The sequence below is a fragment of the Melanostigma gelatinosum genome (genome assembly GCF_949748355.1).
Source record: "Melanostigma gelatinosum genome assembly, chromosome: 5".
NCBI classification, from domain to species: Eukaryota; Metazoa; Chordata; class Actinopteri; order Perciformes; family Zoarcidae; genus Melanostigma; species Melanostigma gelatinosum.
This window is the reverse complement of record NC_136638.1, coordinates 20878107-20905649: the sequence shown is the minus strand read 5'-3', so window position 1 is coordinate 20905649 and position 27543 is coordinate 20878107. Positions and strand designations below refer to the sequence as shown.

The 27543-nt window shown below is 43.2% G+C and overlaps 1 protein-coding gene across 3 annotated transcripts in view; it reads right to left on the bottom strand.

Annotated features, from left to right (window-relative positions):
- pcdh19 (protocadherin 19) overlaps nt 1-2976 on the bottom strand; it is a 53231-nt gene extending 50255 nt beyond the window's left edge. For all 3 annotated transcript variants that reach the window (XM_079268199.1, XM_079268201.1, XM_079268200.1), the window contains exon 1: nt 678-2976. In XM_079268199.1, coding sequence (XP_079124325.1) covers nt 678-2824 — 2147 coding nt within the window. In that variant the 5' untranslated portion in view covers nt 2825-2976. The remainder of the gene's footprint in view (nt 1-677) is intronic.
- Between the last annotated feature and the right edge of the window lie 24567 nt (nt 2977-27543).

The window sequence follows — 27543 nt, the reverse complement described above, 5'->3', positions numbered from 1 at the left end:
ATGTGCAAGGTCCGGAAAATAATAATCTGCTCCTTTCCAGGGAAACTGGGTAAATAGTTAATGATGATGTGATTTACGTGACTTTTTATATCTATATTTTAAATTTGGGTTTTTTTTATCTTATTTTATTGCTCCAGATATTCCTTGGTGCAGAAGAAAGCAGAGGCAAATCGGAGTGATCCTAGAGGACTGTCCATAATCACACTGGATTAAAGCTGATAACAGCCAATCAGCCACGGTGGACGTTAAATAATAAATGTCTGGGACTGCTGTTGAACCAGTGGGACGTTAATTGTCCGGCAACACAGCCGCAAATTGAACATGACAGTTGAACCGTCGTATTTATCAGTCAATTGGTTACAATGGGAGGATTATAATCAATCAATCACGTCTCCCTAACACGGAACACTGGGCTTCAGCACAATGTGTCTGATTTAAAGCAGTCGGGTGATTCGTCTAACTCAGTTTCAGCTGTGTGGAGTGGGAAAAGAAATCTGCGGTCCTCACACTCGGGCCTACGTGCTGCATGACAAAAGCAATGCACTCACAACTCGCAGTTTCAGGCAGGACCGCGGGCACAGGCACGGGCGGGCGCACGCTCGCTCCCCCCTCTCATCCATATGCGCGCACACACAACACACACACACACACACACACACACAATATTTAGTCAGTACCTGCAGTTGTACGTCCGGATCTCCTTGTTATCCCTCTTGCACTTGACCGCCACAAAAATCATGGTGACAAACAGGATGGCTGCGATGGAGCCCAGAGCGATGATGAAGATGAGGGACAGGTTGACAGGTCCGATAGGCTCCTGTGCGCTCAGGTCCGGTGATAGGTACACCACGATGTAGGCCGAAGCGGACAGGGAGGGCTTGCCGTGGTCCCTCGCCACCACTGTGATCTCATAGGTAGATTTGGCATTTTCCCCAAACATCCTGGTGGAGCGCACCTCTCCGTTTACCTGGTCGATTTCAAAGAACGCCCTGTCCCCCTCTGAGATGGTGTAGGTCAGCCGCCCGTTCTCCCCCTCATCGTAGTCGTCTGCTTTAACCTGGGTCACCATGTAACCCACCCCAGCGTTTCTGGGGATGGAAACCTCCGCTGTGCCATTAACGAGCGGAGGGTTTGTCATCACAGGTGTGTTGTCGTTGACGTCCAGGACGACAATACGCACCGTGGCGTTGCTTGATAAAGAGGGGTTACCATTGTCTCTGGCCAACACTTTGAAATCAAAAGTCCTGGTGTATTCATGGTCGAATGATCTCATGGAGTAAATGCGGCCCGAGGGGTTTATGCTGACATACGTGTTTACATCCATGTGCTTAATCTCACCGGGGATTATGGAGTAGGAAACGGTGCCATTCATCCCCAGGTCCGGGTCTTCTGCCGACACCGCTAGCAGACATGAACCAGGGAGGTTGTTTTCCATCACCATCTCTTGATAGTGTGGTTTGAGGAAGTGGGGAGGGTTGTCATTTTCATCTGTGACTTTGACGACCAAAGACTTTGTTGCGCGTAAAGGAGGCGTGCCACTGTCTTCCGCTTGGATAGTCAAGTTGTATGTGTCCTTTTGCTCTCTGTCCAGCCTGCCATCAACAAGTATAGTGGAGAAGCTCTCGTATTCTTGAAGTCTGAACGGAACATTGCCCTGCAGCCTGCACTGCACTTTGCCGTTCGCCCCAGAATCCTTATCGGACACCCTCACCAGCGCAATGACATATCCACGCTGCGCGTTTTCACTAACTTCCACCTCCTCTGTGTTCAGTGAGAGTAAACTGATGACAGGTGGGTTATCATTCGTGTCCATCACATTCACTGTGACTTTGCAGTGAGCTGGGATAGAGTTGGGACCTAAATCTTTGGCCTGGACGTCGATCTCGTATATTTTTGCTGTTTCATAATCCAAAACACCGTTAACGGTGATGATCCCGGTTCCGGAGTCAATTCTGAACGTGTCCCTCGTTTTCTCGGTGACGTAACTGTTGAACGAGTACACAACCTCTCCATTAGTGCCCTCGTCGGGATCCGTTGCATTCAAGTCGATGACTAATGTATTGATGGGGGAATTCTCCATCACGTTAACAGTATACACTGGCTCGTCAAAGACAGGGTTGTTGTCATTAGAATCAATTACCTTGATATTTAACTGGACCGCGCCTATTTTAGGGGGGTCTCCTCCATCTTCTGCGCTAATTTCATACGTATAGTGGGACTGGGTCTCCCTGTCCATCGACTTTTGCACAACAAGCTCAGCAATTTTAGACCCATCACCTCTGGTCTTTATTTCTAGTCCGAAAAGCTCATTTGGAGTGATGGAATATGATTGCACTCCAAAGATCCCCGAGTCCGGATCGCTTGCCCCCTCTAGGGGAAACCTGGTACCAGGGGAGGCGTTCTCAGAAATTTCAATGTCAATGTGGCTCGTTGGGAATCTGGGTGCGTTATCGTTCAAATCCTCAATTTCAACCTTGATGACACAGATCGCCATAGAGTTTGACATCACTTCTAGGGAAATAATGCACTTTGGGTTCTGTCGACAAACTACATCCCGATCTATTTTCATTTGGGTTGTAAGGATTCCGGCTGGACTGAGTTCCACCCATCGTGGTTCTGAATTGGAAATAACCCTTAAGTACGGGGGCTGCGGAGCAATCTGAAATCCTTGCTTTAGCGCGTCCTTTGTCACGTTTCCAATTACTGACCCGGGCTTCATCTCCTCGTTTATTCCATACTTTAGGTTGATAACAGCCTCGGCTGCGACCCAATACAAGAGGAACACAGCAATTACTTGTATTAATTCCATCTCCTTGGTTTGCATTGTACCTGTTGAGTGTTTGTCTCAGCCTGATAAAGACCTCGCTAATTACGCACGAGAATGCACGTCGGAGAAAAAACGAAAAAAATGTTCCAAATGAATCATCTCATTCAAATGTCCAGAAAAGTGTTTGGGTGACGAAAAGCTCTTGTGTATGCAAATTATATCATGGCGTAAAAGCTATAATTGTAACAAGTGCCTATTTTACTCTTCTCAGGCAGAGCACATCCTCCGGTCTACTGCAGCGGGCGAAACATTGGGGACGACAGATCTGTGAAAACATGCTGAATCTTCTCACAACAGTGATTTAACCGTGTAAATCCGCGCAGCTCTTCTCAAGAGGCAAACTGGTCTTACACATGACTCATATGATGAACTGTCCATTTCCAAGTGGGCTGAAAGGAGGGGAAATAATCTGACTGCACAAATGAGAATTCCAGTGAGCAAGTCCACAAAATGTTGAATCTTCCGTGCAGCTGAATGACTGGGGTTCAAAAAGTCCGTGTTACATTCTCCGCCTTGATGTCAGCAAATACTTAAATCGCGTTTTGAATTAACATCTTGCTCTGTGTGAGATATTACAAGCAGTGATAAAAATGTCCTTTTCGGCTGTGTGCTTTCAAACTGCACATCGGATGACAAAAAAAGCTAAAAAGGATCTGCAGTCACAAAATGATTCAACAACTCAAGTCCGGATATCTTTGTCTAAAGAACATGGGTGTGATTGAGGGAATGTCTCATCACGTAACTGAAGTCCCGATTACCTTCTTTTTTTTTTATTTCCAGCAGGTTTTGTCTTTCATCCCCTCCGCAAGTCTTGAAGCTTTTTACTTAATTTCCTCGCATCTCACTTGGAAAAGGCTGCACATATCCGGATAATTAGTCCATGAAAAAAGAAAATCCTTTGAGCCAAAAGCCAGTGGGGAGGAAACGACGCAAGAGCCTAGAGTATGTACAAAACGCATTTCATGTTGGGCTGCAGCAAAGTAGACGCACAGGAGCCGATATCCAGCCTGGTTGGGGCAGAAAAACAGAAAGAAATCACCACTCGTTGCCAGTAGGCTGTCTAGTTTGACTCCAACAAGCGCTCCTCTCGCTTCACTGGTGCACACTGGCGGACGCGCAGCTCCGAGCCGAGCGCTCAGTCTCAGGACCTGCAATCCCCTCAGCCAATCAGGGGTTACACAGGAGGGCTGGGAGCTGCTGGTGGGTGGGGCAAAGTACAGCAATGAAACACGGCCAACTACCTGTTCTCCTGCAGATGGACGACTCAACGGGCAATTACAGCATACAAGTTGAAACACGAAGCTGTGTATTAGATGATCGCGAGAGCAACAGTTCCAAAAGCGAGGTCTGGGGACCCGTGGGGGTCTTTGAGACCGTGTCATCGGTGCTCCAGGAAAAAAAAGAAAAGAGTCACAGACTAATTTCTCCCAGTGGAGGCACAGAAGAGATGCTAAGGATAACTTTTCACAGATGTTTTCCTTGTGTTCTCTTACAGTAGCCAATGGGCAATTATTTGACACGAGTCATCTTTTACAACACAGATCTTCTCAATGGGGACCTTGGAGGATATTGTGGACTTAAATGGATCTGTGTCTGACCCTCAGTGACATGTCACTGCATGGTAAACGCTGTACCAGAGCAGATATCACTTTGGAACCAGATAGCATTTCCTGCTTCCTTCTGCTGCATATGTTATGTTTTAAGTTGCAACTGTGCGCATTATGTTCCATCATTCATACCCTAACCTGGCTCCCCTATAGATTATGGATTCAATGGAGCAGCGTGCTGGGAGGGAATCTTGCCATATAAATAATAATAATAAAAGAGATCATTACACAGACACACGTTTGTCATAAAAACAAGGTTTTCTGCCTTAACATTAGCATTGAGCCTCCTTATCGATTACACAAACCCCACTGGGACACACAGAGTTAAATATCATCATATTCTTTCATTGTCTGTTTCACACCTGCATTTCACATTCAATACTTGTGGATGAACACCAGTAGACACAAGCCTACAATGGAGCTAGTTTAGTAATACAGAGCATTGTCATCCAATGAAAAATAATAAATTGCCTTCACTGTAATTAAATCGTTTGTGTTTGTCAGCTGCAAAGTCCACATGTAGAAAGGTTAATAACGAGGTGGGTGGACTGTGACCTCTCTGGCCTGGCGCTAATCATCAGAGGAAAAGAAACAACGAATCAATTATTCGCTGCAGTGCGTCACTTCCCAATTATCTCCGTGTAACTCAGGTCGCGATTATATCGAGGCTCCTTATGACGTGACAAATTAACGGCCGTCACGTGTCAGCCAAAAAATAAATAAAAAAGGAAAACTACTCTGCCAAGAAATAAAAAGAGGGGGGTGAATATAAAGTTCCTCTTGTTGCTCTGCACATATTCTCTCATCACCCTCCCTGAAATATTCTCATTCAGATGGAAGCGACACTCGGTCACAGCCGGTCCTTCACACACACTCTCTCTCTCACACACACACACACACCCTCCTCCAATGCAGCCAGCCTGCTCGCCTCTCTCGCGCGCGCGCGCGCTCTGCCGCCATCGCCCATCCTGTCGAGGGCAGGCCGATTTCAAAGTAACAAGGGTGACACCTAGCGTCCGCAGCCGCCGCTCGATTCTGTTATTCCAGCTTGTCCATTTTTACCCCCAATGAAAAACAACCGCGTGCCACAAGAATAACAATGAAGCACACTGGCAAATCAATTTCCTCTTTCTTTCGGAATAGAAGTCGGCAGTTTGACCATAATTAACGCTGTCCAAGAGGTGAATTAGTTCTGAGCCATATCCAATCATTGTTAATCAATAAAGAGTGATTGAACTGTGTGTGGGAAGCAGAATAAGGTCATTGTTGTGCAATTTGGACCAATCATTTACCTTCTTTATTTACGTTTTTATTTATGACACATACTTATACTGTGTCAGTAAATTAAAGACTGGAGGATGAACAGCAGCAGCTTCACTGGGCCTGTTGCAGGGTACTAGACGGACATAAAACCGTTTATAAAATTCAGAATGTATGACCGTCTCTGTTTCTATATATTACAGGTTACACAAGAGTAAAGGGAAGTCCAGAATTACTCGCCACCATCATGAATATTACTGTTGTAAAATAAAAATAAAGACGAGGCCATGCGATATCCTGAAATAAGCACTGCTAAACGCCTCGGATGGGACATCTTTTTGGTGGGAATATTTTTCTATTCTCTTGCATAACGCAATCCCATCTTGACAAACAAGCAAGTATATCAACAACGCAAGTTGTTTGCTCTTCCATAACACTTTTCAAGACGTGTTGCAATCGCATAAGGAGAGCGCCTGAAGAATCTTTAAGCTCATAAATTCTTAATGTCAGAGAAGTTAAACAGCCGTAGGCACTGGCAGGGGACTTTCATTTCCTCGGGGCTTTCTGATGGCTGATTGTACAACTTAGTGCATGGAGCGTTTTGTATTTCTATCAGTCTGCGATGGTGTTACAGAGGCTTGCATTGGCTGCTTGATTCTGAGCCAAACAGGTGCTCCCTGGAAACAGAACAAAAACACAATAAAATGTGTTTTTACTGTAACAAGATGTCTGCGAATGATCAGGAGACTATGCTGCTTATATGAGCAGGGTTTTTGTTGCTGGACCTTTTGGTTTTTATTGTATTCATGTGATTAATATCACCTTCACAGTGAGTTGGTTCATGTCTAAAGGGTTGAGTTGAGACTTCTGCCGTTTACCCTACAATGTAAAGGTTTAACATCCTTGGCCTTCATGTTTTGGTCCAATTCGGAGAGCTACAGCGGCTGATGACGGATGCGAGGGTTAAAAATATCGCAGATTTTTTCTTACTGCTGCAGTTTAGTGCAGTGTGCACCGCCTCCAGCAACAGGGTTGGTCATAAACTATCGTGCCGTAATTTAGCCACAATGTGATTCTTTCTCTGGGAGAGTGGTGGCATATGTCATTTATGAGTTACAATCTACCTCAACGGCCCTCGTGCTGTCAACGTTCTTTTGTGTCTTTCATTGATTTTACTGCTATGTTAAAAATCCTTACATTTTCTGTTGTGAGTGGTGGTGCATTGACTGCTCGGCGTCAGTGTTTGTTTGCATTGCCATCGTTGTGGTCGGTGAACGAAAGAGGGAAAGTGATTGTGAGAAGGTAATGCGTTTACTTTTCTACTGATTCATTAAACGGTCATGTTGTTGAGGTTCAGGAGTTGATTTATGATTGTTACATTTCTACTGTACATTGACAGATATACAGTAGCAGGTGGCACAATACTGAGTATTTACCTCAGAAATATCAACACATTATCCATCATACTGTTCATTACATATTTGTTGTTGAAAAAATACTCAACAAATGGATGAATAATTAAAAGTCCAAACTTGATGTGTGTGATCGCTTATTGCCTATCAACAGGTTTATAATCTTACAACCATAATATAATAGTTATTGTCTTATTGAAAGTATGTCCATATCTAAATGTATTTCCTAATGCATATTTTAAGGATTTGTGGTGGAAAGCTTGAACCAGTGCAGTTGAAAGTACACAGAGAATGACTGATTTTATTTCATGTCTGGTTTCTTTCTCTGCTGCCAAGGAACGGCACACTTCTGTCGTCTGTCCCTGCTGCTGGCTTGGAAAGGAATATCTAAGCTCCTCTGACAGATGCTGGCATTATCACCCCTGTGTCCTGCGCGGCACTGGAACTCGGCCCGTGCACAAACACGGACTTACAGGAGCTCGCGCAAGACGGCAGAGACAGACAGCGGCGCATCGATTCTGAATGAGCAAGATGGCCACGCTTATTTTGGCTGGAGCTGAAGATGACGTTGTTATTATGGTCCTCATCCATACAGCGTCACAAAAAAATTGATTTCTGCTGAGCACCCATTGCCAGAGGCATACAAAAAAGGAAGGAGAACTGACAGGCTTAATCTATGGGCCTCTCGTCAATGACGATACGCCCTCCACTCCATTCCACACTGTGCCTGTCCATGATACATCAATTAGTATCAACTCTCACCATCCATCTGAGGGTTCAGAGTCCCCTGGGCTCACCAGTAAGTACAATTCAACAGCAAAATGGGCTTTTTCTCTGCTCTTCAACTACTTAATTTTGTATTGTGCTGTTGGTTGTTGCGGTACTACTTTTAATTTAATCCTGTTTTTAATCCGAATTTCCCCAAAGCACTGGCCTGCGACCCCCATGGTGGTTGAGTTGAAGAGGAAAGAGAACAGTGGGTAGATCTCGGCTTTTGTGTCATTCAATCTGTGTTAATACCACTCGAAACCATTTATCTTCCTCTCCGTCCCTTCTCTGTGAAGCAGTCAGTGGAAATAAAAGTGGAAGTATTGTGTTTGTACCCATTCAATCCTAACTGTTACAACAGAGCAAAACCAACTTTTCTCATGGCTGCTGATGATGCACTTGTTGGGTACAAATGTGTCTTTTACCACAAGAGCTGATGCTTTTTACTGCGCTGGCCTTTCTTATACCTGGCACGTGCAGGCAATGGATGCGGATGGTCTCGTATTAAGAGTGGCTATGGACCTTGAAGCATACAGATGCAAGTGAATGAAAGGACTGCTGAATGTGGCTGTTTGAAGTCGCGTGGTTGGTGGGGCCCCTGATCATCAAGAGCTGCATTGATTTAATATGCAGTTTGTTGTTTAAACAATTAATAATTAGCAACCCAATGACCCATTTGCTTCTGAAATGAAACATGTTTAAGAGAAGCTTGTTGTATTTGTGCATAATTTGTTTAGTTATTTATGCTGTTAGACGGCAATTAATAGACTTTGTGTACAGTCCTCTCATGTTTGGAGCCAAATGTGCTCTCACCGGTTCTCTGTGAGAAGTATGATGGATAGCAATTTAAACTCTAAATCGCTATTTGATAAAGTACTGTCTTCAAAGGGAAATTAGTTCAAGAACAATGCTACTTATATAATTTTCACATTTACTGTACAAAAGCATTTGATCAAAAAAATTGATATACAGACAATTTGCTCATCTCTTCTCATTTAATTCCTTAATTTTCCTTTGAAATAAATGTAGACATGCATTCCTGTGCAAAACAATATAATGCCGACAACCATCATCATAATTAATGAGACACTCGTACATTCAGGAAAACTCTACAGTACAGGGCAAACCAAGAATATGTTGATTCGCTCATTGATTTTGTCTTCTCTGCCTGCAGGGGCTCCATTCTAAAGAGAGGACATGCTTTACAGATTGTTGGAGCCTCGCATCATTCTTGATATTTGCCATTCACAATTGTATTTCTCCCAAATCAACAAAGTGCTCCTTGTAACACATTTCATTTTCCCCTGAAATGGATTGACTGCTGAACAGCATTCTTTTAAACATACCTGAATTGGGGAATCGAACATATTACAGTAGCTATGAATGCTTAGGCAACACAAGCTGGTAAAAAATATTCTTTGAGTCAGGGCGTCTCAGACAAAGTCTGCGATATTGATTACAAGTTTTGGAGGTGAACATTTTATAATGCTCGACTGTTTAAAGCACATTTCTTCTCCGTTTCCATAGCATGAAGCACAATAGGTGTAATCACAAGCACAATACAACATCATTTTGATCTAATCATCTTGCTGTGCAGAATCAGTTGTCTTTGTTTGGTGGCCTGGGTCTGTTAAAAGGAACAAATATCGAAAAAAAAACAAAAAAAAAACACACAAACCCAAGGCTCTGAATGGACTAGTCAGGATCTTTGAACACAGAAGTTTCTGTTCACCTGGCGTACAGTCAATTAGCTTTGTGTAGCTGTGGTTATTCAATGGCAGCTCTGATTAATAGGCAGAGCATGGTGTATAGAACACCTGAACATGTAGTATGGTGCCTGGGTGGGACATTGTTGCCATCTGATACCATCTCCACAACACAGTGCTTATCTCATCTCGTCCCCCCCCCCCCCCCCCCCCCCCCTTGGGGGTGTTTACAGCTGTTTTCTCGTCAAGACAAATTAGTACAGCCGTGTGCCTGTTTCACCCCCTCAGAGAGAAGCAGTGAACGGAGACATCATGGTCACTACCTCTCGCCGTGCTTTTGGATTGGAGAATGCTTGGCCATGCTAAGCGGCATTTCGAAGTCGGTGACATATGTCACTTTTAAGTAAATGTGTTTGTTTGCTCTTTGTTTTCATAACCTGGGGATCCAAGAGGATGATAACATATTGTCGGGGTTTTATTCCCTCTCTTATCTATCTATCTAATATCCTCTTTTTTTTTTTTGAGCGGCAGTGATTTAGCTGTGGTAATACTCTAAATCCTGACCGGCCTGACCGGGCTGTGTGCGGTGAAATGAGAGAACGAGGTTATATTCACAGAGGATAACCTCCCTCCACGCAACACACGCATGCATCCACTCGGCCCGACACTGCCACTTTGTGTCTCCCAAAAACACCTAGCAAAATAGATTCCGCACACTTTCACTTAAAACAGAAACCGTGGTGATACAACCAAATAGGTTATGGTCTCACTCTGATAAACGTCGACTTCCTGCTGGTGAAAAATTAGGTTTTGTCAAGAAAATGACATTTGCTTTCACACTGACCATGACAGTGTTGTTAGCAAACCCCAGGTGGCTAAGCACAGCCACTCCTGCGGGCACCCATATGTTGCCTGCTTGATAGATGCAGTAGGGGGGGGGGGGCATGTTTATTGCTTTTCATAATGTGCCACCAGTGTCCTCATGGTAATGAGGACTTTGCCCTATGATTGTGCCAGTTTAAAATGGTACACTTCATCACCTTAATACTGGGCTCCAGCAACATTCGATGGCACGGGCTCCATTAAAGCTCGCCACACATTAGTAGGTCTTGTTATTTCAGCATTAGCTTGTCAACACCTCATCTAAATTTCACCGCTGAACCACATCTGAACCATTTAAATGGAGACCTCGAACGCTTTGGCTGCTTGTGTCGAGAGGAGATAGGAGGTGAGAATGTGAGTGGGTGCAGCACACAGGCGTATTTGTGTGTATGCCACTATGTATGGATGCGAGTGTGCGTGCGTGTCAGCATGTGTTGTAAAAGGCACTCTCCTCCTCAAGAGAGATGTGAATACAAAATAACAGACACAGAGACGGAAATAGAGGAAGAGAGACAGCGAGAGTGAGCGGGAGAGAGAGAGAGAAAATAATCTCCTGCTATGTTATCCCTGCAAAACCTGACAAACCACCCCCGAGACTGATCTGGTTTAGCATTCAATATGGTTAGGGGCTTGTTTGTGCTCCCTATGATTGGAGCAGGCTGGCTAAGTTGGCCTCATAACAGTCCAGTCACAGTGGAGCCCAAGTGGAGTCACGCTGCCTAGGGATGGCAGGCCTGTCTCTATCTGGCCACAGATATCAATAAAAGCAGCAGTGCAGTCTTCTGGGAGGCTGGACAGTCCAAATTTTCTCCCCTGAAGGAGGGTTATTAATTGTCCCGATGTTGTATGTGGTCTGCTTGCACAACATGTTTTTTTGTTGAACATTCTGAATTCCAGGCATGTATCCCAGAATGCAATTAGTCCTCTGCCATTAGATCAAGCGACACATGTCTTCTCGCCTCGTGCCTGGTCTGGAATTACTGTGAGGGGAGGGAGAAAAGAAAGGAATTAGTATGGAAATTAGCTGTCTTGAAAGCCTTTGGCGTTAAAGGTGGCGTAAGGTGTTACAGGAAGGTGGCAGTTCCCTTTGCAGATAACCAAGTGGGAAGAAACGCAGGGATACAGGAGGATTGATTTCCTTGGGAGACTCGTATCCCTCTGTGCAATGTGGGATTAAGGAAATGGCACATGAAAGGCATATCATGCTGTTTAGTATACACTAATTGCGCATTCGCGGGATGGAGTGGTCTGGGATGAGCAGATTGTATTTTAACATCACATGCTGATTTTTGATCCATGGAGAGTTGGAGGTCCTTAACATTTTAAAATAAACACATGAGAGTTTATAATCTTTACTTGAGCCCAATGGAACCAAGCCCAGGCCTTAGAGATGAGTCTGCTTTGCCTTCTGATGCTTTTCCTGACTTACTAGTAGAAATGGTGACAAACTGACACATGCTGAAGCTCCAACTGCAGTAAACATGAAGTCCTTGAAGGTACAGTAGGTTTATTCTAATCTAATGCAGTAGAACCATACATTCAACAAAGCAATATATTATATTACATTATATTTATTTGCAAAGCATAAATAATTAATTAAATGAACACATCATGACCTTCATATCCATTTCAATTCTAACCATTGGCTCAGTGTTGCCCTGCATTAGATTACGGTTGCCAGTTAGATAAAGTCAATGCTCTTTTGAAATGCGATAAAACTGTACTGAACATTGTGAGTGTAATGTGTGAACGATGTGAGACCTGAGAATTAATAGTGTCTTGGCCCCTCAGTGGGAGCATGGTTCAGTCTGATTTCTATATTTTAGAACAGTAAACTGCACTGGTGCTACATGATGTGGTTTCACAGGTTAATGCTCAGTTGTAGACCATTTACATTTTCTCCATTAAGCTTCGCATGCTCATGTACAGATAATGTGTGCACTGATGTGGTTATTAACACAGATTGGTTGATCTCTGCATGCCTTTAAATTGAAGAAAATATCATTTTCTGGTATAACATAAACACTGTTGATTTGTATCCATTATTTATGCAACGAAGGGTTACACCTGCATGTTTTTGACACAATTCTAAGGAGATATTCTTATGACATGATTAAGGTTAGTGAAAATATGAACGTTGACTGTTGGTAGGATATGGGACACAAAAAGCCAACATCCAACCAAAGAGGTTTTGAGGAGCTACTACCACATCACCCTACTTCCAACTCTGCATACGACACATAGTTGACATGGCTGGCTCCAGAGGTCCTTGTCAGGTAAACAACAGGTCACATTGGGCCTTGAACAAAACAACTGTTAAAACAAACCCCTTGTTTAAAACGGAGCTTCTTTAATCTTTTGGGTTCAATCAATCCTCGATGAGTCATTTTAGGCCAAAATGGGGGAATGGTGTGAAGACTTGTCCCACAGTCATATTCATACATATCTATTTCAGCCACATGCACAAGTTCTTCTTTTATTCCATACAACCTCAAGGCATGATAATGTCTTCAATACCTGAATATCTTAGATAATTGCTCTTTCTGGCACCGCCTGACTTCATTACCTCTCTTACTATGTCGTGGGGTGGTGCTGCTTACTTTGGCAAGAGGCAACCTGGCCCTGGAGCTATGGGAATTCCTTTCCCCCATGTGTCAGCTAATGTTTACCGAGGCCTGAGGACTGAGGATGGATCACAGGATTTCATAATCCACTGCCCGTACAGTGGAGCAAGAGCAAAAAAATAATTCCCTTTGTGTCAACAGCTGTTTCATTCATGGGTAATTTCCCCATAGCTAGCCTCACGCTGCAGCCAGAGATAGAGAGAAAGGAAGAGATAGCACGAGAGATGTCCACAGTCAAGTGCTCTGCTTCCCTGGAAACTGCTTCATGATTTGGTTGTAAAGCCTCGCTGTATGTATTCCTCCAGAGTTGTTCCTACTCATTCAGTTTTAACCAACCATGTATTTGAATTTATGAGAGCCATATAAGTCAAGCGATGCAGATGATGTCAGCAGTTCTTTAAGGAGGGGGGACATCTCTGGAAACGCTACTCAACAGTTTTTCCTTTTGCTCCCTGGGCACTGGCTATTGTCCCATAGTTCAGGATAACTGATGCGCTGTGGAAGTGAACTCTGAATGGCAGCACCGGAGGTAAAAGTCACTCAGACCTGAGCATAGACTGTGAAAATCTGAATTTCAGAAATGTGATATTTCATATTGTATATAGAGCAGCAGTGCTTCCTCTTTGATACTCTCGCTTTTATTTTCTGACTGTAGTGGTTGATCGGTTTCATCACTTTGTCAACGCAAACAATGACAACAATATTTGATATTATAACTAAATAATAAGCAATCTTTAAACACGGCAACTATGAAAAAATTGTATTATTTAGTAGATGGCACTTTTTCTCTTCCGTGTCCATGATGCATTGCGTTACCGCGGACAAATGTTGATCAGAGGAATATCTGAAGAGTTGGCTGCAATTTGCATGTGTCCGATACAAAGAAAATGGGGACCCACTCGCGAAAACATGGCAGCACTACTAATAGTCAAAAACTCCACAGGGTGCCTATAAAATATGCACTCCGCAACTACAACACACAAAGCATTTGTCTCACGATTGCCCCTCTTATTGCGTGTAGGTGCACAACAGAGAGGCGAGAAACAGCTTCTTCCAGCCTCTGCTGCAGCTACACTGTTAAACTTCCCCATCAATATGTGTTTATACTGCTGTCACTGCTGCAACCTGGGTCCTCGTCTGCTGTGTCCCTGACTGATTACAAAGGTGGAACAACTTCACACTGTTTGTGGGCGAGCCATCATGGCCCTTTGCAGACCTCAGGATGCTTGTGTACTTTTTCTCTTCCCTGCTCTTGACTGATATCTGGGCTGCACAGGACTGCAAAAACCGGATCATCTTAAGGTGGATAAAGAAGGACTTTCACTATCATAACCCTGTGGATTAACTGGTGCCTTCTCTATGCTGATATGAAAGTGCACTGCATTGCAGAGTATATGAGCACTGCAGGCAGAGTATGTAAGTCAAAGGCGCATTGTTTGGCATTATATCAGTGTGAATGGGTGTGTCACAGTGTTGTGTTCGATGGCAGAGGTTTGCATCCCAGTAGTTTGTTTTTAAACTTATGTAAATACATATAACAGAAAAGAAACGTGGCCAAATGAATGAAATTACAACCTCCATTCCATAAATAGCAACAATAAAGAACTAATAATAGGAAAATTAAATGGCAAAGCAATAGGAGGAAAGCAGGAGAACATTAACAAACCATTAAAGCTAAGACGCCATGGAAGCTAAGACGCTGGTGACTGCGGGTGTAGCCGATGCGGCCCAAACAGACGTGGCTCCCGCTAACCGTCTCCCTGCAGCCCCCGAGCAGCCGGGGGGCCGGGTGACTGCTCCCGGGAGGCTTAAACCTGGGGCGAAGCACTCGACTCGCCAGCAGCCACCTCGCGTTACAAACGGGTCTTCTGCACCCAGCAGAGTTCTGGTCATAGGTAGCTCTATTCTGAGAAACGTGAAGTTAGCTAAACCAGAGGCTAAAGTTACATGTATACCCGGGGCCAGAGCAGGCAACATTGAGTCCTACCTGAAAATACTGGCTATAGATAACCGTAAATACAGTAAGATTGTTATTCACGTCGGCGGGAATGACAGCCGGCTACGGCTCTCTGAGATCACTAAAGTAAATGTGGAATCTGTGTGTACATACGCAAAAGCCATGTCGGACTCCGTAGTTTTCTCTGGCCCCCTCCCGAATCTGACCAATGATGAAATGTTAAGCCGCATGTTATCGTTCACCGCTGGCTGTCTTGGTGGTGCCCAGCAAACAATGTGGGCTTCATAGATAACTGGGACACTTTCTGGGGAAAACCTGGTTTGCTTAGGAGGGACGCCATTCATCCTACGTTGGATGGAGCAGATCTCATCTCTGCAAATCTGACCCAGTTTCTGTGTGGACCTGGTGCATGACAACCCAGAGATCAGACCAGGAAGCAGAGTTGCAGTCTTACACACTCCTCTGAGCTTCCATTAGAGCAGTTACTCACGCAAAACCACATAGAGACTGTGTCTGCCCCACAGCCACTGAAATTAATTAAATCAAAAATAAACGATCGAGGAGTTAAACTAAATAACTTAATCAGAGTTAAAACTACCGCAACAGTACAACAAAATAGGATAATTAAATGTGGACTCTTAAATATCAGATCTTTGTCATCTAAGGCTCTACTAGTAAATGAGCTAATATCAGATGATCACATTGATTTATTTTGTCTTACTGAAACCTGGCTGAGTAATGATGAATATGTCAGCCTAAATGAATCAACTCCTCCAAGTCATATCAATACTCACATTCCTCGAGGCGCCGGCCGAGGAGGTGGAGTAGCAGCCATCTTTAACTCTAGCCTATTATTAAACCCTAAACCACAAGGTTCTGTGCTTGGACCAATCTTGTTTACCTTATATATGCTTCCTTTAGGCAATATTATCAGAAAACACTCTATAACCTTTCATTGTTATGCAGATGATATTCAATTATATATATCGATCAAACCAGACGAAACCAACCAGCTCGCTAAACTGCAAGCGTGTCTTAATGACATAAAAACCTGGATGACCTGCAACTTCCTGATGTTAAACTCAGACAAAACTGAAGTTATTCTACTAGGCCCAGAACACCTCCGAAATCAGTTATCTAGTGATATAGTTTCTCTAGATGGCATTGCGCTGGCATCCAGCAGCACCGTCAATAATCTTGGAGTTACCTTTGATCAGGATTTGTCTTTCAACTCTCAGATAAAACTTATTTCTAGGACTGCCTTTTTTCACTGACGTAATATTTAAAAAATCAGGCACATCCTATCTCAAAGCGATGCAGAGAAATTAGTTCATGCATTTGTTACCTCTAGACTAGATTACTGCAATTCCTTATTTTCAGGCTGCTCTAACAAGTCTCTTAAATCTCTCCAGTTGATCCAGAATGCTGCAGCTCGTGTACGAACAAGAACTAAGAGGAGAGATCATATTACTCCTGTATTAGCTTCTCTGCACTGGCTCCCTGTAAAATCTAGAATAGAATTTAAAATCCTTTTACTTACCTACAAAGCCCGAATTGGTCAGGCTCCATCATATCTTAAAGAGCTTATAGTACTATTATAAACTGGTATAAGCAAAAACTACAGTGGGACTTCCTACACTGAGCACCTCTCTCCTCCTCTTCTTCACCTCCGTCTGTATGCATTGATGTCCCATTAATGCTCATTACTAACTTTACTTCTTCCCCGGAGTATTTGTGCTTTCTCGCCTCACAGGATGACCGCAGTTTTATCTGGACACTGGTTCTTCAACCAGCCATGGCCCTGCTGACACCTACTACGATCTTCATTATTAACATTATTAATCCTATTACCGATACCATTAATGCACAGTACTGATTATTAATCCGATTACCGATACCATTAATGCACAGTACTGATTATTAATCCTATTACCGATACCATTAATGCACAGTACTGATTTTGTCTCTTCCCCGGAGTCCTTGTGCTTCCTCTCCTCACAGGTTTCCATGGAGCATGGTTTCATCTGGACCCTGGTCCTTCCTCCTACCATGGCCCTGCTGACTCCAACTGCTAATATCACTTTTATTATTACTCACATTACTATTTCATACTACCGATACCATTAATGCACATTACTGACCTGCTTCTTCACCAGAGTCTCTGTGCTTTCTCGCCTCACAGGTTCCTGTGTATCCGGGTTTACCTGGACCAGGTGTTGCCTCCTGTCGTGGTTGTGTCATACATTGAATGTGCTGTAACTACATTGAATGTGTTGTAATTCACTATCCTGTTCTACACATGACATCATTGCACTTCTGTCCATCCGGGGAGAGGGATCCCTCCTCTATTGCTCTCCCACAGGTTTCTTCCTCTTTCCTCCCCGTTAAAGGGGTTTTTTGGGGAGTTTTTCCTGTTCCGATGTGAGGGTTCCGGGACAAGAGGATGTCAAATGTGCACATATTGTAAAGCCCTCTGAGGCAAATTTGTAATTTGTGATTTTGGACTATACAAAAATAAATTGAATTGAATTGAATTAAAAAATCCTGCACCATCAGTGACCACCACTTACAGCTACAACCTATTGACTTTTCTAGCACAAACTGTCTGCTGTGTGAGGGTTTTAAGTTTTATTTCATGCATTAAGTGTCTGTGAGATGGGGTTTGAGGAATGTGATGGAGTGGGGGTGGTGTGAAAGTGGCAGGGAGAGGTGTGAAGTTTAGGACAATGGGGCATAGGCCCAGGTGGGGCTTGTTGGACTTCAGCCAATCAGTGAGCTGATCGATGAGCTGAGGAATGCAACTTTGAGGGGACAAAGGGTTTGAAACTCTGGGGGGTTTTCAGATCTTTTGCTGGCCACAGAGGAGGCAGACCAACCTTCTGGGTGGCTCGGATTGGATCTCACATTTGATTTTATATATATAGGTTTGTTTTGTTAATAATTGTGTGATTCGGTTTGTAACTGTTTGTATCTGTTTTTATGCTTCTTGGACACAACTTCTGGACACAGGGAGAAATGGTAACAGCAGCATGTTCCCATTCGCAAAGTATATCATTAATGTAGCAACAGACATCTGAATGAGCTATTATGTGCTATTTTACCATTCCTGCAGAAGCTCTTGATGAAGTTATTGGCCCCTGCCAGGCAGAAGGTCACGTTTAATGGACCACAGTAAAAAAGCTACAGAACAATCGGGAAAGTGACTCAGCACAGTCTTCCTTTTGCAGCTTTGAAATAAAAGCTCTCTGTAAAGGTGACCTGATTAGGCATTGTTCCATCTGGACCTCATTAGGTCAAAGTGCACCTGATAACCTTTGGCTCGAATGACAAGTTGCGTTCACTGCACAAGCTTTATGCAATGGCGTTTCTCATCTTGTCTACAGGGGAGGAATACGGGCAATCTCTGTTACATGGCAGGAAGAGACATCTTCATGAGAAAACATTGATTCAACTCCTGTGTTCTCATATGTTTCATTAACTTTTGCAAGAAAATTATAGATTTTAGCACTATGAGGTGTGTAGGGTAAATTTAATTCAGGTCCAAGGTTGACGGACTATTTGTTTTCAGTATTCACACTACGTGTGGCTTATTGTGTGTGCATGTGCCTACAAATGGGTTCATAAATGTCAATAGACATCATGTCTGCACATGATGGGTCCTCAGGGGCACTTTGCTTTTCTCACAGCGGGCTACAGATGCAAGGAGAAAGGCTTGGATTCACTTTCACCTTCCCGGGCCACACACGGCGGCTATATCACATTCTCAATTCCAAAATTGACGTACACTCAACACAGCTAATTCATGTCAAACTGCCACATCCCTGGCGAAAAGAGGGAATTTCGGACGTTACATTGTAAACAAGAGGCCGCGGAAGTTCAACACATCTGCAAATCAGAGGATGATGGACAAATCATCTCTTTCAGAAACTAATCTCAATGACCGCAGCAACGCTAAAACCTTAATTCTGCATTTTCCAGACAAAAGGCAGCGAGGCTAGCGCCCAGCGAAGTGGCTGCCCCCACCTAACTGGAAGCTCACAACCCCTCAGTGTTAGATAAGGTTGTAATAAGATATCGTCAAAGCCTGGCAACTAATCTGATATTTCACCTCAGTGAGAGATAGGAAAGATATAAAAACGTATTAGGAGTGGGCACTAAGAGGATTAGAGTGTGGAAACGGATGTGTGCCGGCGTTTTTAATCCACTCATGCTTAACCCTTTCAAGCTGCCCAATCTGCTACACGCAAACAATGATTATTTAGTCGCGCTTTCGATGGAGCCGTTGTTTCAGACCAGTAACTCTGCACACACCTCCCACTCCGTCTCATGTAATTTGGTTTTGTGGGAACAGAAAAGGTGAGCAGCGGACTGACAGAGCTCAGGTTTGATTAAGATGCTCTGTCCTGTGACAACACAGCACGGGTCTGTGTCTCTGCTGAATTACTCTGGATTGAAGATTGACTCGGTTGGTTTAGCAGCTGCGCGAGAGCCTGTGTGTAGCATTCGTTTACATGTGTGTTTGTTCAGGTTGGACCTTTGTATGTATGGGCAACCACCCGCATAACGGTGTGTGTTCTATGTTTTACATATGTGTGCATGCAATTGGACATGTCCCTGTTTGTGTGTGTGTGTGTGTACACCAAGCGCTTAGCAGCTTAGTGCAACCTAATCTCACATAGCCACACTTTGAGGACGTGAGATTAAGTACAACCCGACTTTAGAGGGCAATTAATCTTCCTTCCACATCCAGGCGGCAGCTGTAATTTCTGGGTAGGCACGAGTGTGCTGTGTGAAAGGTGGAAACACACGTATTTGACCTTTCGACATATGTGAACGCTGATATTAGTTTCAGGGGGGCAATACCATCGAGGAGCCTTCCAGGAGGGATCGTTGCAGTCAAAATTAAGTCATCACTCTGAGAGAGACAGCTGGGATACGAGCAGTCAAGCCCAGGAGAGCCGTCTTGTTCTGTCATCCAGGTCTGCCCTGAAGGGTGTCGCCCAGCAGCCCACCAATCGCCGCTGTCTATCGGGACAAGACCCTTGTGACTGCACATCGAGCTCAGAAGAAGCGCGTGGATGTAACCTTCGAGAAGGGCACGGCCATTATTAAATCGCAGTCTGCGGTGGGTGGTGGCGACAGGGAGAAATAACAGGTGTCAATCTTCATTACATGTGATCTGCCGCCTCTCCAAATTCCAAATTATTCCCCAATTAAGAAGAAAAACGAAGGCAAGGATGCTCTCCCAATTTGACATCCTAATTAATTACTTCCTTCACATGAAGAATTGACTCATACTTCATGTCACCTTGGAGCCTCCCGTGTTTCACATCGCGGAATTAGCCAGGAGGGCTCGCTGTAAAATAAAAGTTTTCAAAGAGGGCTTTAAAATGTTTTGACAAGTTATAAAAATGTAAGGTATTAATTTAATCATAGTTTACCGTTTGTGTGTAATATCTGCATAATTGCATATGTCAAGGTATTTTTATAATACACGAATAAGTGACAGATGACACGCTGGTTTTGAATATGCCAGACTTGATTGTGAGGAATAAAACTAAAGCAGCAATGGCAGAACTCACTGAAGACATAATTGGTTATGCTGTGAAATGGGCTCGAGTTTTATTATCAAATCAGTTGTGGTGAATTAAAGCAGTGTCTTTCATCCTGTCCTCTCATTTGTTATTCAGTTACCCCATGGCACCCTTCATCAATTCTATCCCAGATTGTAACAGGCAATTTCATCCTTACAATCAATTACAGGTTGATTGAGAATGGTTTACTGTGAGGGCAAAAATGTAAAAAAAGATTGGAAATATGATAATAGTTCTATTGGGTAATTGTACAAATATGAGAAAAAAAAAGATTTCAAGACAATCTCTTGCTGTCCTTTCCTTCCCCTTACTCTCATGCACTCACTCAGAGAGAGACACAAATCACCACGAATATAAAGTTTTTTTACAGGCTGCGCAACAGATTTTTGCATAGATTTAACTTTTCAGTGTGTGCTTGTGAACAGCATAGTGATAGTTTTGCAAGATGCAGATGGCTTGATAAAAAAAACACAACATTCCCTCATAATCATGTCTGCAACATGACAAGTAGATGGGAACATTGCACGTCACTACAGGACTTGGCTCCCTTCACGTACAGTAGTTCATCAGTCAGAGTGTCTCATGTGTGCTGAATGAATGTTTGTCATTCTAGCTCAAAGCCATCGCCCTCTCTTGGTGCAATTTTTACACTTGGCAGAGTGATTAACGCGTGTGAGGCGCGAAATCTGGGTTGCAGAGAAAGCACCAGTGCTATATAGAGTGATACTCAAACTGTACCGTATATATCGGTTGGATTTTCTTTTCTTTTGATGATCACCACTAAATCAATATTGGCTCCCTGAAAGAACAGCCATGTTGTATTATTTGAACTTATTAACTTCCTAGGTGTTTGCATGTCTGTGCTTCTCTTAGCCATGAATGCCAATTTGCTATTTTCATTTTCTCTGCTATATTTTGAAGGTTAAATGGTCCACACAACCTTGCAGAATTGTCTGCAGAACATCTTGTTCAATGAACACTCTGTGAGCTGCAGTACATCTCAGTCTTCCTGTGACTCAACTGCTTAGCAAATTGTCAGACAACCTACAAAGAGAATTATGGGCCCTGAGGGGTCTTGGGGAAATTGCACCACTGGCAGTTTTATCTGGGGGAGCTGCAGGCCCAGACAATGCTCCTCTTAAGTATGATGACAGACTAGAGGGGATGTACCCTGGCCCTTTCTATAAACTTCACAAAACCGTCACAGCTGAAAACTCAAACTCCTGGCATCCCCCGCTGAAGTCGTCGCTGTGGGGCAAAAGTCAACTACCATAAATGTATCTTATCAGCCAACGCAGACAGAACGCATACCATTTCTGGATGTGTTCCATTTGCAAAGTAAATTCAAATTGTGCCAGTCTATAATTCAATAGCATTATACAAATCGTTTTTTTTCTCCATTAATTTGAATGGTGACAAGTAACCCACTCAACAGCCTTGATGAATACAGCGCGTGGAAATCGTCCATCAAAAGTATGGGCTCTGGCTTGAAAACAAAACAAACTAGAACCCAGACAGTTGACTTACACTGTGACAGACTACAGCCAGCAGCTCTCCATGCATTTGCCTTTGGTGTGTTTACATGTAGTCTGCTGCAGGGGATCATAACAGAGGAAGATAGACCTCTAAATGCATGCACAACTAATTCCGGGGAGCGTATTCGCTTTGAAGTGGTTATTAATACGCAGACAGAAGATTCCTGCAGGGATCAAGACGAGACACCAGAAAGACACCGTAGCATGCTGCTGCTGCATCCGAGGAAGCTCATTTCCCTTCCTTTGTCAGGTTAACATGTTGGTTTGATGTTTTCTCTGCCTTTGTTTAATTTGAATTAAACACTGCGGCGATAGCAGGAGAGAGACTTTTGGTAGGACTGAGTTCCCACTAAGCTGTTTGTACATTGGCCTGTTTATGAGGGTGTTTCTTACATGTCGTATTGCCTGTCACATTTGCGATGAAACTCTGCCTCCAGCTCCTCCTAAACACATTTCCCCCTCTTATTTGTGAAATGTGCACTCGCAGTGTGTTGTGCGCAGTGTATGCAGAAGTTTCTCATTAAGCAAAGTAATGAACAGGAGTATCAGCAGCAGGCAATGTGTTTTATCAATACCAGGGATGGAGATGTGAACCGAGCTACACGGCCTCATTTCTGACACTCAGCAGAGAGCAACGTCTAAGTGAGCATTGGACTTTTCCCTTCTCTCTCTACTCTGAGTGAGAGAGATAAACAGTGGAATGAGGCCGACTGTGCATGTGGTACTAGTGGAGCCTCTTGCCGCCTGACCCGTCCATGGTGATGAATAATGAATGAGCAGGACAGAAGCAGTTACCATTTGGAGACAGTTTCCTGATGAATGATTACTGGCTCCATTGGGTCTGTATTTGCATAGGAGATGAAAATGTCGGAAGGAAGACATGGCTGTTACAGTAGTGGAGGCTGTAATACTTTAGACTGCTGAGCAGGCAACTCTTCTAATGTTATAATCAACCAGCATGGCTGCTCATAAGAGACCACACAGAAAACTGAATAACTGAAGATGGGTGAGGGGGGTGCATGGGGTGACGTTTCAACTGAGATGTATTTATCTGGTATCTGTAATCTGCAATTAAATGGGTTTGTCTGCTCTGGTAGAGATTCAGATTTATGTTTGTACCATTCTGTACAACTGTTCCTTTAATAACCACATTCATTACAAGGTGACAATTATTAACAGAGCAAAATAAAAAAAAAAGCTCTGCAACTGAGGTGAGATTCATTTCTTACATATACACACACAAATATAGGCCCACCAGAATAATGAGGTTAAAGATAATGATCACTTTTGCAGAAAAGGAAACAGAACCACTTGATTCATCCCATTGCATACAGATAAAGCCAACCGCCACTTTCTTTACTGTAGCAGCCATGCCTCTGTGTAGCAGTATCTGCTCGTGCTGAAGTGAGGGAGATAAGGATTTCATGGTCATCGCATCTCCTCACAAGGTGGTTGTGGCGCTGCAAGGGAGAGCAAGGCCTCTGTCTGGCACTGCAGGGTGCGATCAAGTGTCCCTGTCAATGTCAGGGCTCTGTTAACAACTCAGAGCAGCCACCTATGCCACCGCTTCTCGCTTCGCCACGCAGAATCTCGCTTGGTTTGATCAGCTTTCTGAGTCGGCTTAATCTCGTCAGGCCTGACAATGAAGGCTGATCTCTGTTCTTCTTAGCAGTGGAATTAACCTGCAGCTCGTCCTATTCAAACGGGGCCCAAGATTCCACCAGAATCCATAATCATTTCTACGAGGGATTTTTGGGATGTATCAAACATTCTCAGGTAAAAGCACTGATCTCCATTCATCCCTACCATGAACTGGCCTGGCTGAATACAAAAAGGCCCTGCTAAATTCTGAAGGCTCCCTTTTAAAAGTGCCTTAGATATGTATATGGGGAAGTATAAGAGAGAGAAGTCATCTTCTTTTCTCTGTCGTTGAAAAGAGATGAGGAGACGAGTGTGTTTTATTGCTCTCAGGGTCGGTTGGAGCTGAGAAGCACAAGAGAAAAAGAGAGTAGGAGAGAGAGAGAAGGTGGGAGCCATCATTACCACAAGGCTACTTAAAATCCTCCATTGAGGGCACTTAATAGAACCATTTGTAATGGAGGCTTCCTTTCACTACACACAATGTCGGCAAAGCAAGGAGATGCTCTTCATGTAGGTGTATAGTGAGAGCAGACACCGGGGGTATTTTTAGTTTTTAATATCTCTTCAACATATTATGTATAACTTTTACACAACGCAAATATTTTAACGTAAATGTTTGCTTGTTTTTGGAACAAGCTAATTTTTTCTGCAACTTTTAGTGAAAAGTGAGGCGTGTGTGGAGACACAGTCCTCTGTAGCTTCGTATTCCTCAACATTTTAAGCCTGCACACTTTCTAGCGGTCCAATCAAATGCCAAGGATTTGGTTTAAACACCTCTTGTAACTGTGTCTGTTTCACTGGGGATGACTCACAGTACAGAAGCTAAAGTGGCTCTTATAGTTAGTTAGCTACAAGCTAAAACTGCCACTCTGAAGATACACTGTTTACTGGTAGTGTACTGGTCATTTGTTAGGGTATTATATTATCATATGGTAATTAAGTGTCATTTAGGTAACTGCATTTGTTTTTATGCTTTAAATCAACTCAAATTATTTTCTCAGTCTCAGTGAAACTGAATCACTCAATGTGTTAATAAGCAGAGCACCCCCTAAAACTAGTTATAAATCTAGGGCTCTGTAGAGACACAATTAGTTGATGAATTGTGTTTACATTGCAAAAAAATGGTTGTTTTTTTTCAAAAGAAAAATGCCAAAAGACAGTTGGCTTCTGCTGTGAAAAAGTAAATAATAGCTTGTTTTCTTATTCTTCTATGAAACCAAACTGATGATCTTCTGGTTTTGGATCATTGTTCATTCAAGATAAGCAATTTAACCTTGGCAACTTGGGCTCTGGAAAATTGTGATGCACTTTAAACAAATTTCTAAAAGTCTAATAGAGAAAACAATTGGCAGACTAATCAATAATACAAATAATCATGAGGTGAAAACCCAGTTCTGTGATTCTGGGAAATGTATAACATGCATTTACTACTCACTACTAAAACTGTGGCTATTTTATTGCCATTGCACCCCGAAAAATTTACAGCATTGATTTATCAAATACGTTTTCAAAGAGGTGGCATGCAACTTAATTGCAAAGTACATGGACTCATGCTTAAACTGATTCATGAGTGGATATTTGCCAATAGTCAGCAGTAAATCAGCCACAGCAACTAAAATATTTGCTCAGGCTGTTCTCTTAAAGACCATATCAAATAAAAAATTGTGCACCTATAGCACAAATAGAGCATGGACCAAAACATTCAGAAGAATTATGCTCAGTGTACGTTGGTGCTGAAATGGGTCCAATTAAATCTCACCGAAGGTTTGGTGAGTCATCTCACACTCAGGCATTTTAATTGACAGCTTCACTTCCATTTCCAAGCATACATGCACCCAAAGTTACATCAATTCACCTTCAGGACAAATACGTATAGACACATTTCTCCTCCACACTCTGTATTTTACAGCAATTATATTGTAATTATACAGTAAGCATGAACTCCAGTCCTGAATAGTGGAGAGAGACACAGGTAAGGATCACAAGAGTGAAACCTCTTTCTCCAAAGATCTAATTCGACTACATCAGGACTGCAGGTGAAAGTCTGTTTTCGTTCCTCCCCTGGGGCTCACACTTAGTTTTAAACAGGATTAACAGTGAAAACTACACACCATCTTGTGACACCAAATCGGGCCAGGAGTGGGGAGCCCAATGGCCCCTTTCCCACTTCCTAAGCGTTTAATTCCAGTGCCTTGCTTGGACCACACCCATCTTTGAACTTGACCTTCATTTTGATTTTAACTACACACCTATAAAGTTAAATGACTGCATCTTCATCAAGATATATAAACCAAAGTATCGTCTCTGTGGTTTCTGTGACAGTAAGTGTCTCCAGGACCACATTTTGACACGATGTATAGGTGTATAGGCCCCAGTCCACTAATAACATGTGTCTAGCATCTATCTAATTTAACCTCAGTCTAAACAGTCACTTTACACAATATAACCGCTGCATGTGTTAAACCATTCAGAGATGGCTGGACAGTGCTGCAGGAGAATGTGTCTGTAAAATCAAAGCCACAACATCATCCACCAAAACAGGATCAGAATTTAGTAGGAGCTCAGCGTGAACATAGCCCTAGAATCTGAAGAGGTTCGTTTGGCTTCGTTTGGTTTCGTTTGGCTTCGTTTGACTTCGTTTGACTTCGTTTGACTTCGTTTGACTTCGTTTGACTTTGTTTGACTTTGTTTGACTTCGTTTGACTTCGTTTGGCTTTTGAGCAGTGTAAGACTTACCAACGGATGACTCAGGGATCTGCGCTGTCACCTCTCTTGTTCACTCTCAACTGCTTTAATTTGAGAACCAGTTCTGGGATATGCCACCGCCAGGATTATTTCCCCATTCATCTTGGTGGGATACATTTATGAATGCAAGAAGAAGGAGACGGTAGGAGTCTGGTGAAGAGCTTTGTTGGGTGGCGTAGGCGTAGGGAGAACAATCTGCTGCTCAATGTCTGAGACATGAATTGTAATAGAAGATTTATATTGGAGCAGTTAAGTTTCTCCAAGAACGTAGGGCTGCATATCACCAAGTACCTGAGTTAATGAAGCATGTATACTGTCAAGGAGGGTCAGGTTATGCCCAACTGCCACTGTATAGAGACATGTCTGTTCATTCTGTGCAGTGAGATACTGCCACAAAGGCCCAGGATCCATTTTAATTATGTCTGTTGAGGGCATTTATGTACCTCATAATTTGTCACAATCTGTGAACTTCCCATCATGGACCTACAGTACAATACATTTGTGCTACTATTCTACGTAACAACAATATTTTCCGAACCTTAACCGAGACAGGAGACAGGATTTTTGTGTTCAAGATGTCCACTATAGACGTTCTGGTGTTATATTTGCTGGTCTTATTTCCTTATTCTCCTTATTTCATATAGTATGTTTTTTGGAGTTAATATCTGTGTGAAATAAAATGTGAACTGTTAGTTGGCGTGGCTTTAGTACTGAAATCATAATGCATTCCCAATTGCCATTCAACACATTTCGTCAAAATGTGCTTTGCCGCGCTTACTGTTGTAAAACCGCTTATCTTCAGGCTAAAACTGTTTCACACAGGCAGCAGAGAAAAAGAAGCATATGCCAGAGGTGAGTACTAGAGCTAAGGGGTGGGTCAACTTCTCTCCTTCAACTCTGGCCCTTGTTCTGAAGCATGGCAGTTGAGGCAATGTGCGGGAGTCGGCTCCACAGGTTGAGCACAGGGGTTAGATGTCGGAAGCGC